Source organism: Oreochromis niloticus, linkage group LG15, assembly GCF_001858045.2.
Source record: "Oreochromis niloticus isolate F11D_XX linkage group LG15, O_niloticus_UMD_NMBU, whole genome shotgun sequence".
NCBI classification, from domain to species: Eukaryota; Metazoa; Chordata; class Actinopteri; order Cichliformes; family Cichlidae; genus Oreochromis; species Oreochromis niloticus.
Genome location: NC_031980.2, coordinates 31,882,479 through 31,901,907, shown reverse-complemented (window position 1 = coordinate 31,901,907; position 19,429 = coordinate 31,882,479). Strand labels below are relative to the sequence as shown.

General features: G+C 41.0%; 1 protein-coding gene across 1 annotated transcript in view; it reads left to right on the top strand.

Moving 5' to 3' along the window:
* The window catches only part of large1 (LARGE xylosyl- and glucuronyltransferase 1), a 54,925-nt gene extending 42,204 nt beyond the window's left edge, over positions 1 to 12,721 (top strand). The window contains exons 11-15 of the mRNA XM_019346207.2: positions 3,424 to 3,587; positions 5,734 to 6,012; positions 6,106 to 6,252; positions 6,774 to 6,969; positions 9,577 to 12,721. Of these exons, the coding sequence (XP_019201752.1) occupies positions 3,424 to 3,587; positions 5,734 to 6,012; positions 6,106 to 6,252; positions 6,774 to 6,969; positions 9,577 to 9,774 (984 nt within the window). The 3' untranslated portion in view covers positions 9,775 to 12,721. The remainder of the gene's footprint in view (positions 1 to 3,423; positions 3,588 to 5,733; positions 6,013 to 6,105; positions 6,253 to 6,773; positions 6,970 to 9,576) is intronic.
* Positions 12,722 to 19,429: the final 6,708 nt, after the last annotated feature.

Here is a 19,429-nt window from a genome sequence, read left to right as displayed (position 1 = left end):
AACAGCAGAACAGCGAACGCTGTTTAGGAGAATTGTGTGGATAGGAAAAAATGCCTGGATAAGATCCAGACTGAGCTGAGATCTTCATTCATGCATGCATCTTCATTTTTACTGGTTCTACAGTTTTTCTGTGCTGACACCAGAGTTTAATATTATGTATATCCTCAAAAAGCAATATGTATAAATGGCCATGACCATCCAGTCAAACACACAGCTTCAGAGAGAATGGGCTGACTGAGAGAGAAAGAATACCAGGACTTAATGTGTCATGCAGGTACAGGAGACATTTATCAAAAGTGGTCACCTTATTCCGGCCGACTTCCTCCAGAGAATAACGGACTGTATTCTCTGAAGGAAGTTTGTCACATCATTTCCCAGTGTCACACTTGAAGGAGCGATCAAAATTAGGATGAAGTCACTGTACAGTCTCTTTGAGTTGCACACAGGAAATACTCTGTTTCTGCTCGAGTTAATTGAGAACAACCTTCAGGATGCCTTATCTGAAAGAGTGTCACTGCTAAAAATTGAAAAGCTTCTGCTTGATTCAGCAGAAGTGATTATAAAGTGGAAAAGAATTAAGACCTTCACATGCAACACCATGGGGCAGCAGAGGTTAAATGCTCTTGCCATGCTGTCAGTTGAAAACAAATTAATTCATGGATTGGTGGAGATCGTGAAACTTTTCTTTCCAAGGAATCCATTTGAGTTTAGAATGCTTTTATTTTCACTGGAACAGAGTTTAAACGAAATTACAATTTCTTTTACAATTACAACTTTTACTATCACAATAGGATTGGTCAATTCACTGGTTGAGGGCTCAGTAACCCCCATATCCAATATCAGAGCTACCTACTTCTCCAAAACTGGCAGCAATTTTTGCTGAATCCTGTACATTCTCTGCCATATTGGTGTACTCTCTTTCAGGCAGATGTCAGGCTCCACAAGGTTTGCCGCCCCTGGTTTCTTCTTAAAAATAACTCAGCAGGAATAATGGCATGCAGTTCCTCCTGCTGAGTTACAGAGAGATGGGAGAGGTCAAGAGAGGCAGAGTTAAGCCCAACAGGCATAAATTGCTCATTGATATCATCCTCCTCAGCCACAGTTTGCACCAACAACTGCTGCTGGATTGGATTATTCTGGGTTTTCCATTCCTTTAGCTCAGGTGGTGGGCAACTCCAGGCCTCAAGGGCCGGTGTCCTGCAGGTTTTAGATGTTTCCTTGATCCAACACAGCTGATTTAAATGGCTAAATTACCTCCTCAACATGTGTTGTAGTTCTCCAGAGGGCTGCTAATGAACTAATTATTTGATTCAGGTGTGTTGACCCAGGGTGATATCTAAAACCTGCAGGACACCGGCCCTCGAGGCCTGGAGTTGCCCACCCCTGCTTTATTGATGTGAAATGTTTGTTTTGGATTTCTTCTCTCTGGCATCTGGATCTCATAAGTTGTTGAACTCGGCTTTCTTAGCATAGCACCTTGCCGTTTAGCCAACAATTTGTTTTCAGCAGTAGGAAGTAATAAGAGTACCTGCTGTCCTTGGCTGAACGAGCTCTCCCTTGCGGCCCTGTTGTAACAGTGCTCTGCATATGCCTCTTCACCAATTTGGTGTTTTGCTCCATTTTCTCTCTCATCTGAAGAACATAGTCCAACACGATCGTCACCTCTTTCTTCGGCCTCACTCAGGATTCCTGCAGAACATCCAATGGTCCTCTCACCTGCCTGCTATAAAGGAGCTGGTGAAAAAGGTGAAAAGCCGGTTGATGCTTGAGGCACTTGCCTATAAGCGAACAGGCAATCAGGAAGCCACATGTCCCAAACTTTAGCATTAGCTCAGATGAAATTCTTCAACATTGCTTCCGGAGTTCGATTGTATCTCTCCACCAAGCCATCTTATTGGGGGTCCAAATACTGCTAATACCGAAAAGCTTATACACCTACATCAGGGTATGCAAAAGAAACTCAAAACCATCATCCGTCAAAATCTCAGATGGAGTATCCACCTGGGAAAAAACCTGCAACAGAGCATAAGCTATCTGATTAGCTGTAATTTCCCTAAGGGGAAATGCTTCTGGATATCTGGTACTGTAGTCACAAACCACTAATATATAGCGATCACCTGCCTGGGTTCATTCTAGCGGCCACACTATATCCATTGTAATGCGACTGAATGGAACATCAATAACAGGTAAAGGCTTTAAAGGAAATTTTGGAACATTTTTATCACCAGCCAGCTGACAGATTGAGCAAGATTGGCAAAACTCCTCAACATCTCTGTTCATACCTGGCCAGTAGAACCTGCTGGCAATTCGGTCCCTTGTCTTCTTAGTTCCCAGATGCCCCACCAACAGAATAATATGCCCCAATCTTAAAACTTGCTCCCGCTGCTGCTGTGGGAACACCAACCTTAGTCTGTCATCCCTGTTTGCTTTGTAGTACAACACTTGCCCTTTGACAAGTGTTGTAATTACCTTGGCCTTCAGTAACACTGAAAGGAAACTTTAACTTTGCATCGTTTTTGATCAGGATATGTCCTTCAATGCACATACAAATATGTGGGACTGCTTTCTTTCATTTGTGCAAGATCTCTAAAATCATGTGACACTGACACACTAGTTTATTCATTTATTAATTTTAGACTGAATTATTGTAATTTGTTATTATAAGTTGTCTTAAAAACTCCCTTCAGTTAATCCAAAATGCTGCAGCAAGAGTACTGACGGTGAATAAACAGAGAGAGTATATTTCTCCTATACTGGCATCTCTTCATTGGCTCCCTGTCTTGAATAATCAGGCCTCATAGTACCGTGTCAACCTCCCTGAGCCTGGTTATGCCAGGTTTTTCCTTCCCACTCTCATCATATGATTGGTGGGGTTTTCTCTTTATTATTGTAGGGTCTTTACCTTACAATTCAAAGCGCCTTGTTATTGTGATTTGGCACAGTATAAATAACATTGAATTGAATTAACCAACCCTGATAGGACTCTTCCTTCAGCTTGATTGCTCCTTTCACCTCTGTCCACCATATGGTTCAGGGATTACCATTCTCATAGATACCAAACACCTTGCAGCCACAGCCCCTTGCAAGATCTTGCCTTGTAGGGTGAGGATGGTTAAGAGTGAGGTGGTGGATCAGTCCAGAACTACATAGGAGCTTGTTAATCATCTGAAGGCAGCTGAATGCAGCTCACAGTGACCAAGACTACCATTGATAACACAAAATCCCTCCTGAGATGTGTGCAAACTACGAGAAATGTTTTACCAGCAAAAAGGGTTTGCCCATCAAGTACTGAGACATGTTTTGCTTGGTGATCAAATACCTATTTCACTCAGTGACATGCATGTTTTGTCTAGTTTTTTTGTTGAGATTCTGTCTCTCTGGTCTATAAAATGTCTTATTCTTTCTATCTTTCTCTATCTGCAGCTCCAGAAGACACTGTCAGAGCTGGATGAAGATGATCCGTGCTACGAGTTTCGTCGAGAGCGATTCACTGTCCATCGAACACACCTCTACTTCCTGCACTATGAGTATAAACCCAGCTCTGACAACACAGATGTCACTCTCGTCGCCCAGCTCTCTATGGACAGGTGCTGGTTTACACCCACACTTACAGAAGCTACACAGGTGTGTTTAGTTCAAAGTGGGCAGAACAATGAAGTGGAAGGCTTCCAGAGGTTTTAGAACATTGAAAATGTTAAGAAAAAACATATTAGAGCTGTTCCTGGTTAGAAAAAACACACAATCAACAGCTGTGTTGGTGAATCTGTTTATTGATAAAGATCAAAGGAACAAACCTCTTACGTATGACAGAGGGGGAGAAATATATCTACATCTCTTCAGAAGCCTTTTGATAAGTAACATCCTATTATAGAGTTAACAATGGTTTGCCTCAGTAAGGCTGAAGCTTGAGCTTAAGAATCTAGGTCCCTTTAGGCTTTTGGGACAACTCTAGTTGAATTCAGATACGTACTGGAGCTTGGCTGCAATCATCATTTACCAAAGTATTCCTTAAAGGCTAATGGTTTATATATAGTCCTGCACTACTAAAGAATACTAAGATACTTAAAAAACAGAAGCAAACGTACTTCCAATAACAGCTCTTTTTCAGTTTGCAGCTTTTGTCATACTGCTAAATACCCAAGCCTACCCGAAGTGTTTAAAGGTTAGCCATTCAGCCTGTACTCTGCATTTTCATGTTTTTAAAATCGTACACCAGGGAAAGGTATTTAACAGTCAGTAAAAATTACTACCCCCAGAACTTTTGAGCTTCTAGGTTAATAATTTTGGAGTCTAAAAGTGTCCTTGATTAACATCCGAAAGTGGGATCGGTTCATCTATTTTCTATTTTCCTCTTATTCAGCATTAATCTGGATCAACGCGATATAGTAGCATTAAAAAGGTTTATTTTCACATAATCTTCATGATGGGGAATGCTTGCTAAAATATTGACTGGTAGCAAACTAGACAATACACCAACATAGTTAGTTGAAATGAATAATCAACAACTGACTGTATAACATACATGTAGTGGATGAAGCATCAAAATTCTTTACTTACTTACTATCAAAATCAAAACCAGTCTGTGAATCCCTGGCAACATCTGGTCACTAGAGGAAAATATTTCCTGATGGCTGCTGAGTGGTTGCTGGAGGTTGCTGCAAAGACGATGCTGCACTGAAAACATCTTTGTGATTGCTTTGGCCGCTAGTAGATTGCAATAGTTAGTAATGGTTTGCATGGAAAATGGCAGTCTGTATTATTTTAGGGTCTTGAAGGGCATTGAAGCAACTGTTGTTGTGAAATTGGCGCTTTGTTAATAAAATTGAATCGAATTGTCTGCCGACACTTAAAAGCTAACCACCGAATGGTAACGTAACTTGGAAAAGTGCAAGTCAAACCAAACATCTGCCGTCAGAGTTAAAGTTGTGCCTCACCACGGAAACCAACACATTTCAAAAAGTTCAGCTTTTAGTTTAAAGGGGAATGATCTCTGTTTCTGGTGTGCACTGCAGTTTTAAAAGTTTCGCTACTGCTTAGACTCTGCAGACCAGTCAGTGTTTTCCACACTATCTATGGGCAAACACAGAAATCTGTTTGCAACCAAAGCAAATAGAAGGAGGTTTTTGGTTCAGTGCTCTATGCACCTTTGCAATCAATTTCACTTTGCTACAGCAAGCAGCCTCTTGCAACTACTCACCAGTTAGTCAGGAAATACACATTTTTCCCTAATTACCCTAATTACCACTGACAGCCTCTAGGCCTGCCTCACTTGGGCTTCACCAATCAATTTCACAGTGAGTACCTGCAACTTCCAGCCACCACTCTCAACTACTCAGGGTATACTCATTTTTCCCAAGCAACCTGTGGTTGCCAGTGACAGAAATATGTGGTTTAAAAGAAACTTCTTAATTATTTTATTGACTTTTCATGTTTTTATTCTAACATCAGTTCAGAATAATCATTGTGAACAAAACAGAACAAGAACTGCCCACAGCTAGCAAGCAGACTTCCCTTTTAACATTTCAAATATTGCAATCCAGTAGTTGTCTTTCATTGCAAGATCTCCTGCTGTTTTCTCTAATATGAAAGGACAGCAGATGTTTTGTCATTGGCTGAAAAAGCTAATACTCCAGTTGTAATGCGTGTGTGTGTGTGTGTGTGTATATGTATATATATATATATATATAAGTTATTTAAGGGTATGTCATCTATGCCTGTAATCTGGTCTTAAAGGCTCCAGATGTTGGAGGCGATCTGTAAGCACTGGGAAGGCCCCATCAGCCTCGCCCTGTATTTGTCAGATGCTGAAGCCCAGCAGTTCCTCCGCTATGCTCAGGGCTCTGAGGTGCTGATGAGTCGGGGGAATGTCGGTTACCACATTGTCTACAAGGAGGGTCAGTTCTACCCAGTCAACTTGTTACGAAATGTGGCCATGCGACACGTCAACACACCCTACATGTTCCTATCAGACATTGACTTCTTGCCTATGTACAGCCTCTATGAGTATCTCAGGTAAGATAATCAGGTAAAAACCAAAGGACAGCTCTAAATGTTGATCTCATTCCGCATTGACACTGTGAACAATCACTTACCGTGTATGTGCAGGAAGTCTGTGGTGCAGCTGGACATGGCCAACACCAAGAAAGCTCTAGTGGTTCCCGCCTTTGAGACACTTCGGTATCGACTGTCATACCCGAAATCTAAAGCCGAGCTGCTGTCTCAGCTGGACATGGGCACACTCTTCACCTTCAGGTTAGACATGTTTGTCCCTGTTTGTCGTAGAAGGTATGTGAACCAGAAAAAAATAGTAGATTCGCAGATACGTTCTGTCAGTGGACTCAGAGGACGAGAGCAGTCTGAACACCACTACTCTGAAGGGAAGGCGGACCAGGGGTGCTCAGTGCAGACATGCAGGCATCTCCGTTAAAAATGAGTGGCACTAGCAGAAAGCTGCAATGAGGCACACATGACATCCAGTAAAACCAGGAATCCAGAATCAAACCTGCTGCTTTACATCTGGAACAGAAGGATAAGAAGCTGGTTTCACAAAATACTTTGAAATAAATTAATGAAAATAGATAACTGTACTGCCATCAAAAATGATTTGGTCTGAAGAGTGGGGTAAACACTCTATAAAAAAAAAAGACTCAATTTTCACATCTACGGTAGAGAAAGAGCTTTGTATCCCTGTGTCCAAAGTACCACCTAATATTTTAGAAACTGTAGAGTGCATTTCTGCTCTGGTAAACTACTTTCCTTTTTTCTCCTTACAGATATCATGTGTGGACTAAAGGCCATGCACCAACTAACTTTGCCAAATGGCGGACAGCCACCACTCCCTATAGAGTGCAGTGGGAGGCTGACTTTGAGCCCTATGTTATGGTGAGGAGGGACAGTCCTGAGTATGACCGCCGCTTTGTGGGCTTTGGCTGGAACAAGGTGGCTCACATTATGGAGCTGGATGCACAGGTAGCTCAGTGCTCCCACTGTCAACCTCAGTTACTCCCAAAATTGGGACTTTGTAAAATGTAAATACAAACAGAATCCAGTGATTTATAAATCTCATAAACTCATACAATAACATATCAGTTGTTTAAACTCACAACTGGACAAACATGCAAGGTCAGTAACATGAGTGGATATAAAAAGAGTTTCTCAGAAGAAAACAAAGGAAGAAAAATGTATCTAGAAATTTTGCAACTAGCTTAATTCCTTCAGTTTCATTTATGTAGCACCAAATCACAGCAACAGTCACCTCAAGCTCTTTATACTGTAAGATAAAGACCCTACAATAACAAAGTAATATTCCTAAATTGTGAAGACTGAACATTCTCATTGTCTACAGTACATGACATCATCAACAGACTGAGATAATCTGGACAAGTCTTTGTGTGCAAGGGACAAGGCCAAAAATAAGTAATGGATGGTTGTGGTGTTCATGGCTCGGGCAGGGCTGCAGAACAGGCGTGAGTCTGTGATGAAATCAGTGAACAGGCTCAGCAACACTTCACAAATCACCGTGTGTGAACAAAGCTCAGTGTGCCGTCCGCATGTGCAGGTTAAAGCTCCATCATGCAGAGAAGAAGCATCTGTAACATTGATCCACAAACACTGCTGTCTCCGCTGGACCAAAGCTCAAAGTGAAAAACTGATCTGAGGTCAGAGAAATCGAAATCAAAATGTTTTTTGGAAAACATGAACGCTGCGTCCTCTGGACTAAAGAGGACAGGGATGATCTGACTGCTTATCAGTGCTCAGTTCAAATGCCTGTATATTTGATACTACTGGGGGCATCAGAGCCTATGGAACTGGCAGCTGACACATCTGGAAAGGCTCCATCAGTGCTGAAAGGTATATACAGATTTTAGAGCAACATCTGCTCCACACAGATGTCTTTTTCATAGTTTAGCAGGACGATGCTAAACTGCATATTGCATCTATTCCAGCAGCACGGCTTCATAGCAGAGTCCATGCCTCCACACCATTCGCCAGCTTAGAACATCTGGAGCCTCAGGACTGTTGAGCAGCTAGAACCTTCTATCAGATAAGACCAGGACAACATTCCTCTGAGAAAAGTCAGCAGTTGCTCTCCTCAGCAGTTAAAAGAATCGTTCAAACTGGTGTTTTGGACCTTGAGCAAAGGTAGAAGCATAGCTGATCAGCACAACTCATCACCGACTGGTGGCAAACCTGGGAATGGAAGGAGTTTGGTGAGGCTATGGAACAAGACTTTCAACTGACGTCAAGGCAGTGCTGACAAACTGTCAAGTGACTCAGAATAGAGAAGCGTCTTCCAGCTCACCTGTATGCAGTGATGATGGAGAGCTGCTGACTTCAACTGAGGATATAGTCAGGTGGTGGAAGGAATGTAATATAAAGCACCTTGAGGCGACTTCTGTTGTGATTTGGCGCTATATAAATAAAATTGAATTGAATTGAATGTGGTGTGGCTGTGGACTGAAGGGTAGAGCTGGTTGTCTACCATGTGGAAGGTTGGGGGTTCACTCCCTCAAGTCTGCATATCAAAGCAAGATACTGAAGCCCACGTTGCTCCCCATCAGAGTGCGAGTGTGTGAAACAATGTTAGATGCTAAGATATTGAAAAAAGCACTTCAAGCATTCCAACTATTAGAAAAATGTATCAGTCAATTTACTAACTGACTTATTAGGAGGATCTCTTTGAGCCCACTGACATCCTTTCCATTAAAGAGGAAAATTGTGGGGGAAAAGGGATGACTGGTCTATCCCTGGGCATGAGGTCAAGAAGGTAGTTAAACAAGGAAATTTTTCAGTAGTTGGGGAGAGGGCGGTCTAGGCATCTTTGCTAAGAAGACTGCCTCTGTGACCCGGACTAGCAGCAGTCTATGGATGGATGGAAAACGTTTAAATTTCTCATTTAAGTTTATTTTATAATGTGATACAGAATATTTTCAAATGATGAAATCCTTTTCCACTACATTCCACTTTTTTCACGTTAGGATAACTTAACTTATGATAATTTTTATTTCCACTGTGTAATTTAACCACATTTATTTTTGTATTTTGAGGATATGAGGATAAAGAAAGCTCAAAAGCTCAGTCGGTCAAATGATTGGACGGGTTGTATGGCTTTACAGTCACAAGTTCTGTTCTCTTTTAGCTGAAGAAGAAGGCAGCATGCAACTCATTATGACTGGATTTTAATTTTAAGAGGTCATAGGTCAGGTCTGACTGAAGTAGAGGACTTTATGTAAACATCCTTTTTTGGAGCATAAAAATGCAACTTCTAAAAGTCATAGAAACAAATTTGTGTTTATAAATTTTTATTCTCACTATATCTAATGTCTGTGTGTGTCCTGTGACAGGTGTTGCTTATTGTTGAAAATATGAGAATAGTAATGATGTTAACTGTGCACTTCGGTTCAGTTCGATTGAGAATCCTAGCTTCTTATGCATGACCTGCTCAGCCTCCTCTTAGAGACCAGCTGAAGAGAAATGTGGCACATGCAGTTACATGTTACCAGATCAGATGTACTCAGGTATGAACGGTGATTCCTGAGGAATTCAGACTGAAAGTTTGTTCTTTTCTCTCCACAGGAGTATGAATTTGTGGTTCTGCCCAATGCTTTCATGATCCATATGCCTCATGCACCCAGCTTTGACATCACCAAGTTCCGCTCCAATAAGCAGTACCGGGTCTGCCTGAAGACCCTGAAGGAGGAGTTCCAACAGAACATGTCGCGGCGGTACGGTTTTGCCGCCCTTAAGTACATGACGGCTGAAAACAACAGCTAGCCACCACTGCGGACCCTCGTAGCCCCAACTTTGAAATACTGACATGTTCCACAGGCTGCACGAGGGGAGCACAGTGTGAACGGAAGCCTGTGTGGGTCCTGGGGATACTTTGAGACTTTAGTCCCTCAGAACATTGGACACTGAGTGTGACACTGCAGGAGTTCTTTTGTTCCAACTTTGTCATCAGTTGTGGATAAAGGAGAGAATCTGTGAAGTGTTTCCTTCTCCCAGGATGTTAAAGCTATGAATGATTGCACAAGGGACTGCTGGGGCTGGGCCCCAGGTGTGTGGGCCTCAAGCTTCAGTTATGGAATATGATAGACAGCAAACAAAAATATTGCCTTGCCATATTTCTAAGACCAATGACAGTGTTATGGCTATGTGTAACATTGTGTGTGTGTGTGTGTGTGTGTGTGTGTGTGTGTGTGTGTGTGTTCTGCCAGGACAGTGCTTAGCAGGGTGTAGAGCATTGTGGACTTGATAGGCTTTCCAAAACTATGAATTAACAGGAAGCTGCAGTATGACTGACAGCACAGCCCCGACTCCAATGCAACCGATCTGCAGGCAGCAAGACAAAGAGGTCAACATGTTGACAGAGAGTTAAAAAAGCTTATTGTGATGAGTGAGACACACTCAGATACTGAGGGTAGCAGCCATCTGACCATCTGCTGCTGCTGAATTTGTTTCATGGCTGATACAGATCAGAATAAATCTTCCTGCTTGTATGACAAAGAAGCTAAAAGTGTAATAATGGCTGGAGGCCATCCGCTTGGTTAATATTCAGGGGATCTCCACATCAGCCCTGTAGTGTGTCTTCTGTTTTGGTACGACTACAGAATGTGACAGCAGATGGAAGCATTGTGGCTTAGTTAGCTGCCTCCCATAACAGAGTGCAGCAACAAGGCCCAACAGTCAGCATTATCTATGAGCAGGTTAAATGGCTGATGGGAGGATTGGAAATCTGTAAAAATCTACCAGTTCCAGTTAGGAGAGTCCCAGACACTTTCTTCCTTACACTCGTTCTTTCTCCCTCTGGCCTCTAGTTTGACAGCAGTTCAATTCAGTTTTTTTTTTTTTTTTATATATATATAGCACCAAATCACAACAATAGGTGCCTCAAGGTGCTTTAATGTAAGGTAAAGACCCTACAATGATACTATAGCAGCCAAATGAGCCAATAACACAGTGCCAGTGTGCGCTCTCTTGTTTGTGAGATGTCACACCATCAGTTGGTGTATCGTCATCTCGTTATTGGTCTGGTATGAATGTTGTGCCACTAATCTCATGTTATCTGGAGAGGCTGTGGACAGACTGGCAGCCATAGAGTCCTGATAACAAGTCACTGCTGGGCATTAATGTCCTGTATGATATTATAAAGAAAAACTAAAGTTAGATACGGGTCTAAAGACAACAGGAACACAAATCACTGCAGGAATAATTTTGTAATCAATACAGTGAAACTGAAAGTTTTGACATGGATATTATGGAATACTTGAAAAAAATATTGAAAAAACATGATAATATGATGATACTGGTCTTGGTCAAATAGTGCAAAAAATATCCTCCTATGTCTTTTCCAACTCACATGACTTCAGTGGAAAACATCATGAGGTCAGGTGAGGAAAGAAGTAGTGAAGCAGAACCCCGGTATTTAACCCAGATTTGCCCCATGAGTCACAGTGTGAAACGGCTGTGTAAAGGTCAGAGCGCTCCTCCTGTGCACTGCTCACATGGCTGTAGTCAAATTATTTCATCTTGGCAATACAGCAATATCTAATATAGTGTATGATCCTGGGGTGTCTGTAGCTCAGGAGCTAGAGCAGGTCATCTACTGATCACAAGGTTAATGGTTCGATCCCTGGCTCCAAGTTGCAGGGTCTCTCAAGCATCCATCAGTTTGTGAATGTTAGATAGGAAGCACTGAAATGAAAGTGCTTCTGTGAATGTGGGTGTTGTATAAAGTGCTCCAGGAGAGTAGAAAAGTGTGATATAAGAATCAGTCAATTTACCTTTTTTTTGTTTGTTTGTTTGTTTTTTAATTGAGTCTGCTTTACAAAGCGTTTCACACAGGGATGAACTTCATGCAAAGGTCATTTTAAGAACAGTTCATTTATGGATATAACAAATTGTTTAAAAAATATATATCTTTGACTAGGATGTAGATGATGATCTGGGTTGCTTGTCAGTCCACTTATAGGACACCATCACTGCTTTCCTGTCATAGGAAATAAAGGCAGCACTGAACCACGTTTCCTGAATTCACCCTGAATATAATTATGACTCACATTCTTCTGTGCAGCTTCACCCAGCTAGGAAAAGAAAATCTGATTATCTGAGCACAGCTGCTGCACTTGTGTTTCCTGGTACCCGCTGTACTTCAGTCATGAGCGTGGTGGTAAAGCAACCTGTTACCTAAGCAACCAAAATTGAATAAAACTAACACATGCATTTTAATCCACGTCAGTCCTTCTTCCTGCAGGTTAAGGGTGTAAAAATTGTTAACTGAAGGTGCAGTCAGCTGCAGTTATGGATCCACTCTTCCACTTTGAGCAGCTGGCGGCACATCAGCCTCTGTCAGGTCCCAGCCAGGATCAGAGTGAACGCGTCATTAGGCAGCAACTTGTCACTTAGTCCTAGTCTCCAAAAAACTCCCTGGACTCTAGCAGAGACACACAAACTTGATACTGATGTAAAACTAGAGGCCTCTCTCTCACACACACACATCACAGTGATCTCTCACCCTGTACAGGAAGCTGCACAAGGTCTTGGTGCAGGTTAGTGTGTATGAGTGTGAAGAAGCTATCTAAGTGACTGTTGTATGATATTCGGTCTTCAGCTGTGTGAAGTGTAATCTGTTAGCCTTGCAGGGCTGAGCGGGGCTGCAGTGTGTAAGTAGGACAGTGCTGATTGATGCTGCTACCTGAATAAAAGCAAAGAGTCAAAGCGTGCCGTTTCATCATTCCTACTTCTGTGATCGCCAGTTTAACCTCATGAACATAATAAATAAGAACATAGCTTAGCTGTCACAACAGTATAGGGGAAATAGCCCATTCTGTTTTCAGTAGTCTGAGGGACGTCTTTTTGGTTTGTGAAGACATTTCAGCTCGCATCAAGGAGCCTCTTCAATTCTAACAAATGATGGAGACTCCCATTTAACCCAGACTTGGTTTGTGACCTTGGAGATGGTCCTGAAGGTCACTAACCCAATAATCATCATGTGATTTGTCCGAAGCCAAGGTGTAAAACAGCTATGTGAAGGTCCAAGCACTCCAAAGTGCACCGCACAGCTAACACTACATTTTCATCCATTCTTGCTCGCCACTGCCGCCAGGATATCTGATACATGATATGTCTCCGCTGTGTGTTGAAATCACCTCCCCAGGCACCCTTGTCAGACAAGCACTGGTTTTACTGTGACCCTCTCCTCCACAGTAATAAGAAGAACTATATAGCACCTTTTTATAGTGTTAATAAAATGCTTTGATCCATCCATCCATTTTCTTCAGTTTACCCGGGTCGCGGGGGCAGCAGAGACGCCCAGACCTCCCACTCCCTAGCCAGCTTCTCCAGCTTATAAATAAAATATCTCCAGTGTGTCCTGGGTCTGCACTGGGCCTCCTCCCATTGGGACATACCCAGAACACCTCACCCAGGAGGCATTATTGTCAGATGCCTGAACCACCTCAACTGGCTCCTTTCAATGTGGAGGAGTAGCAGCACTACTCTGAGCCCCTCCCAGATGGCCACTTCACACTGGACTGTGAACCACTCCAGTGCGAGCTGGAGGCCACCACCCTGATAAAGCCAACAGATTCACATCATCTACCAAAAGCAGAGAGGAGATTCGGGGAGACAACTTTTCGGTTTGGCTTTTAACCCAGTATAGAAATGTTTATTTTTTTTGGATTTCATTGTCTTTCTGATGTTGGTGTTCTATATTGTATTTTTATTTTTAGCATTTATATTTTTTCTTATTTATGTTCAGCACTTTGGGCCGTGCTAGCTGTTGTTGAAGTACTTAATAAATAAAGTTGATTTAACTTGGCTTCATCCAAGTGGAAGCCCTCTGCCACTTGGCTACACCTTGGCTATTATTTACAAAATAAATAAGAACTCCTCACCACACAAGGTGTAAATACCTGCTAAGATATGTCAACACCCATAATGATTCTGGGGCCTAACAAAGTTTCATTATTAGTTCCTTGCCTCTGAATTCAAAAATACAAGTCTCCGCTTTAAACGGTGCCCATCTCCCTGACGTCACCCATAAGACTTGACCTGTGACTCTCTCACTCTGGCAGCAGGGTTAGGCCCCCACCTCACATTGGTTATAAGATATTCGTGGTTCAGTGAACGTAACCTTCACATACTAAAAGCAAAAATAAAATTTCTGGTTGAAATGTTGGTGCCACCAACATAACCTTAAGTCAGCCATTCCCCCAGTTGAAATTGACACCTTTGCCAAGCCCGACCTAACTACCTAGCCAAAATGTTCAGTAAGGATCTAGCTCTCTCTCTTCCTCATGGTGCAAATGATTGTTCAACAGACAGAACATGAAGCCATGGATTGTACATTACTGACTCATTAGTACAAGGAATTATCTGTCCTTCATTATCTCCTATGCACAGTTTTTTTCTTTGTAGAGAAGAAAGACGAGTTCCTTTGGCCCTGTATAAACTTCCACGGTTTAAAAAAGATGACGACAAAGAATAAATGCCCTCTACCCTTGCTTATCTCTATTTTTGAGTTGCTCCAGGAGTGCGACTGTTTTTTACCAAGTTGAATCTCAGTAATGCTTACATTTGGTGAGAATAAAGGATTGGGATGAGTGGAAGACAGTGATTAATACACATCTGGGTCACTTTGAGTACATGGTAGTGTCTTTTGGTTTAACAAATGCTCCTGCAGAAATTTCAGACCCTCAAATGACATCCTGAGATTTCATTAACAACTGTCTATCTTCATGATATTCTCGTCTTTTCCAAGACTTTCTTGGTTTCATCGTGGAAAGAGGCCAGTTAAAATCAGACACAGTAAAGGTCCCATCAGGGTGGAGTAATGGGGGAAGCTAGTAAGAAGAGTCAGGCAAGCAAGCCAAGCTGCTCGGCCATGCTCGCCTCTCTCCACTAAGCCGCAGAAGATGCCTTGCAGTGTGTCTTGTCCCTACTGAGTACGTTAATACCTGCTGAGATATGTCATCGCCCGTAATCATTCTCTCCAATACAGTTTGATAGACTCTGAGGCCACAAAGTTTCATTAATTACTATCACCTAACTTCACTATCACCTATAGACCTGGTTATCAAAATGTCAAGATAGTTTTCAATGTCTGACTGCTCCCCTGAGAAGGAAACTATCCTTCCACCCACCTGTGTAATTTACTCCCTGACTTGGGAGTCATTAATCCAGCATGGCCAATGAAAGCTGTATGTTTGATTTTGATTATTTTTAAATAAAAAACAAAGTATACCATGTACGTAAGTATTCATAGCCTTTGTTGAAGCACCTTTGGCAGCTTCTCCATTCTTCTTTGCTGAACCTCTCGAGCTCAGTCAGGTTGAATGGGGAGTGTTGGTGTACAGCATTTTTCAGATTTCTCTAGAGATGTTTAATCAGGTTCAAGTCTGGGCAACTCGAGGACATTCATAGTGTTGACCCTGAGGAGTGTTTAGCTGTGTCTCTGAGGTATTTCTATATTCAGTGCTGGTGACCTACGTTGATCCATTCTTTCATGTTGTTTACACCAAATTCCACAATCCAAACCAGAGCTCGACTGGGACAAAAAAATCGGACCTGGCATTTTTGGTCTGAGTGGCCACCAAGATTGGTCAAAACAGCGCAGATGGTCCAGTTAAATATGTGCACATATGCGTGAAATTCCTTAAAGCAATAATAGTCACATAATCACAATATTATCTGTTTAAAGGATGTATTACTGGGAAAAATTGTTGTTTTTTGGTTGTTAGTGTTTTGTTTGGGGTGGTATTTTAAAAGCCTGTATTATAGCAGGACTCAGGTGAATAACAGTTTACTGACTAGTCTTCTGTGTCTTTCTCTACAATCTGTTCCAACTAAACCAAAGAGAGACAGGTTGATTTCTGTTAATGGTGGTATTCCCTAATATTTATTTATTTATCATATATAACTGCTAGTCATTTTTAAGTCATACAGATATTTTTCCCTTCAGCTTTCTGGACTTTAAAGAAAAGCTGTGATAAAACCTGACCGGAGAAGAAATGGAAAAAAAAGTTGTAGTAAATGTTTATACCTTATACAGAAGTTTAAAACAAGCAACAAGTTTTGTAGTATAAACAGCTAAAGCCTTGTGCATACTTTATGAAGTGCAAATGAGGGTTTAGCCATACTCTGTTATGGGGATGTTTTTCAGGAAAAACATTGGGATCACAAGGATGGAAAGAGCTGCAGACGGATGTGAGAGAGAGGCTGCAGTCAGATGTGGACAAAATGATAAACTTGAACTTTTCTGCTTTTATAGTCATTTATTATCATCTTAACATTGAGGCAGACTGTGAGCTTGTTTTTCTTTTTTAAATCTTTTTATTTTAACATAACTAATACTACCCTTTATCCAAAGTTCAATTGTAACCTCTCCATAATGCTCTTCTATAATTATTAAATTATGTAGATGTGTGAGGTCTTGTGATGTTTGTTTTATTTTATCGCAATGATCTGAAATGAAATGATCTAAATCATTTGCAAAACAAATAAAACCTTTAAACTTCATCTGACTTTGTATTATTGTAGTTCTGGGTATTGCTGTCACTCAGCTTCAACTCAAACACCTTGCTTCCTACTGAATGGGTTGATACGCAGATAAAGAGGGACTGTGGTTCATGTTGCTCTCCTAGCAGTAGAAACTGTCTCAGTAATAGTTTGGATTTTTCAAAGTAAACATAACCAAACATTTTGTGGAACAGTTCTCAGGTCGAGTCTATGCAGAAACGGTTTTGCAGTTCTTCTGGGATGACAGTATCACAGACTGGTAACATGGGCTCTTTTCAACAGGCGATGAAGACTCACAAACATCTCCTGAGCAACTGAAGAGGGTTGAGGAACTGCCACTGCTGATAATAAGAAAGTGTGAGTTAGAAACCATTGTTGAGACGTTATGCAAAACAGATTAAGACCAGTAAGAGTAGAAATACACAGGCACCAATCTATTTATCATTCACCATTCTATTTATGACATCAATAAAAGTACACAAAGACTGCATGATGAACATGGGGCTTCATTCACTCGTCATTTGGTAACTTTAGGTTTTTTTCAGTGTTATGACATTGGTTCTTCTTAACAGGGTACACTGCCATGGTCACACCTCCTGATTTTGGAGTACAGAGAAACTCAAACCTTAAAGAACTTTAAAGTATGAGCCACATTAAACCATAGATTCATACAGTGTTTTAAGCACTTTATCTGTGTCACATATTATGGGATGAAGCCAGAGTACCCAGAGAAACCCACACAGCCATTAGTACCAATCAGGAACATTAAGAGCAATTTTATTCTTTTTTTTTTTTCTCTTGATGGTTACAAGCTTTAATATAGTGATACAGTTCTAAATCAGGGTATCTGGGTTTGGGGCAGTTTACTTGTTGTCCTTTACATCATTTCTTTACTTGTTCTGTGAGCATGTGAAAGAATCTGACTCAAAATTGCAGGTGACAACAACATAATAACCTAATGTTGGATTCAGAGCTTAAAGCGATGTGTGGAGAATGCTTGCCAAGAGATATCACACACCTGCTGGTATGTCATGACATTGCTGTTACCTGTGATCAGTGCTAAGAAGGACAAACCCTCAGCTGTGGGGAGTGAATACGGAACGGCACTGTGGCAGAAGGCTACTGACAATCTGCAAGAAACTGACACTGTTAGATAGACACAAACCAACTTTGCATGGTATTATTTCACATTTAACCACTTGAATAATAAAGGCTTATCAACAGATTTAACACTTACCAACACATCCATGAAGAAAAGGGTCAAATTTGAATTTAATATTTCATATAAAGTAAGACTAAGGCTGTATATTTGCAGATTGTAGAGAGGCGGAACTACATACATCTAAACACAAATGAAAATCACAGAAATTTGTCAAGTGTAAGTGACTTGAGCAGTGATCAATAGCAAAGAATGACACACAGTATTCAACTGTATTTGCAATATATATTTACATAAAGCTGTACATTTAAAGCTTTGACATACTCGGTATGTACACCTGCATATCAAGTGGTTAGAAAGCAAACAGGCATTGAACACATTCAGCGGTATGACATTTAACAGTCCGGGTGCCAAAACGACAGATCAATAGCTGTTTGCACAGAACACCCAGTATGATCACAGTATGAAAAGAAAGCATGAATCTCAGTGTTGTGTAGTACATTCAGCAGCATGATACTGGAAAAGCAGATTAAAATGTTGGTTATAAATTTAACAAAATTATTTGTTTTTAAATGCAAGCAGTGCAGTGTCCCTGTCTCTGAGCAAAGTAAAACTCATATAAAGTGATGGAAACTACAAAGATACAAAATTAGTCTTGCAGAGAATACATAATAAGTGGACTTTATTCCCTTAGATAAATTGAATCGTTCTTGGTGGGTCTATGGATGCATTTAAGAACAGTAGAAACATGGTAGCCACTTAGTTCCATCAAAGCTAAAGTGAAACTCATCTTAAAACTTTAAATTTCCACAAACCCTGGTATGAATGTTTCTGTTCCTTACACCTGTGATGGTACATTGCTAAGTATATTGATAGTAAGCCAAGGAGGTGACCTCAACAGCATGTTCCATAAAGGACAAGAGTGGCAAAAACAGAAACCACTCCAGGACGCTTAACTCCGGGGATCCAGTATGGCCTTCAATAACGCCGTATCATTTCTCTCCACATGATCATATAAATTGACAGCTGCTACATGATCCCACACCAAAATGGTTACAGTTTGTGATGTTGGCACATAATCTGTTAAATTTCTGTGGCTATGCTACATGAAATGCTGTGATTATGAGCCATGGTGAACAGGTAAACTGGCATCAAAGTTTGATAAAAGTGCTTCAGGGTGTCAAGAAAAAAAAACTGTTTTTCCTCCCTATTGGACCATTATTTTTATACTTCGTGTTTATAGTTACCAGTTGATCAGAACACCAAAAACATTGTTGTGTGTTCATAAGAGGGAAAAAAGTTACAGTTGCATTGAATAAAATAAATATGTGCATATATACATAATTTCTGCCCTTTTCATAAACTCTTGTGGTGTTAAAAGGCTCTAGGTATTTCATATGACCAGCATGTGAGCATTAAAGGTAAATGTTATCCCTTTGACTATTTATCTAGACTTATTTTTTTAATGTTCAAGCTTTCCTTGAATCTTTTTTGTCTGGACATCTAAACTATGTGGTCCTCTGTTATCCACCCACTGTCTAGAGAAGCCAAATGTCCAGATACAACTAATTATTCATCTCAGGCCACAAATCCACTTACAACCATCACTAACAGGAAGGAAAAAGAACAATTGCAGCTTCAGATTCTTCCCTTCCTAGAGGACCCATAGAAATAAGATGATGGACAGCAAAATGGTGACAGCTTCTTGGTTATTCGGTTAATGTAGCCAACTTAAAAATTGAAAACTTTGAA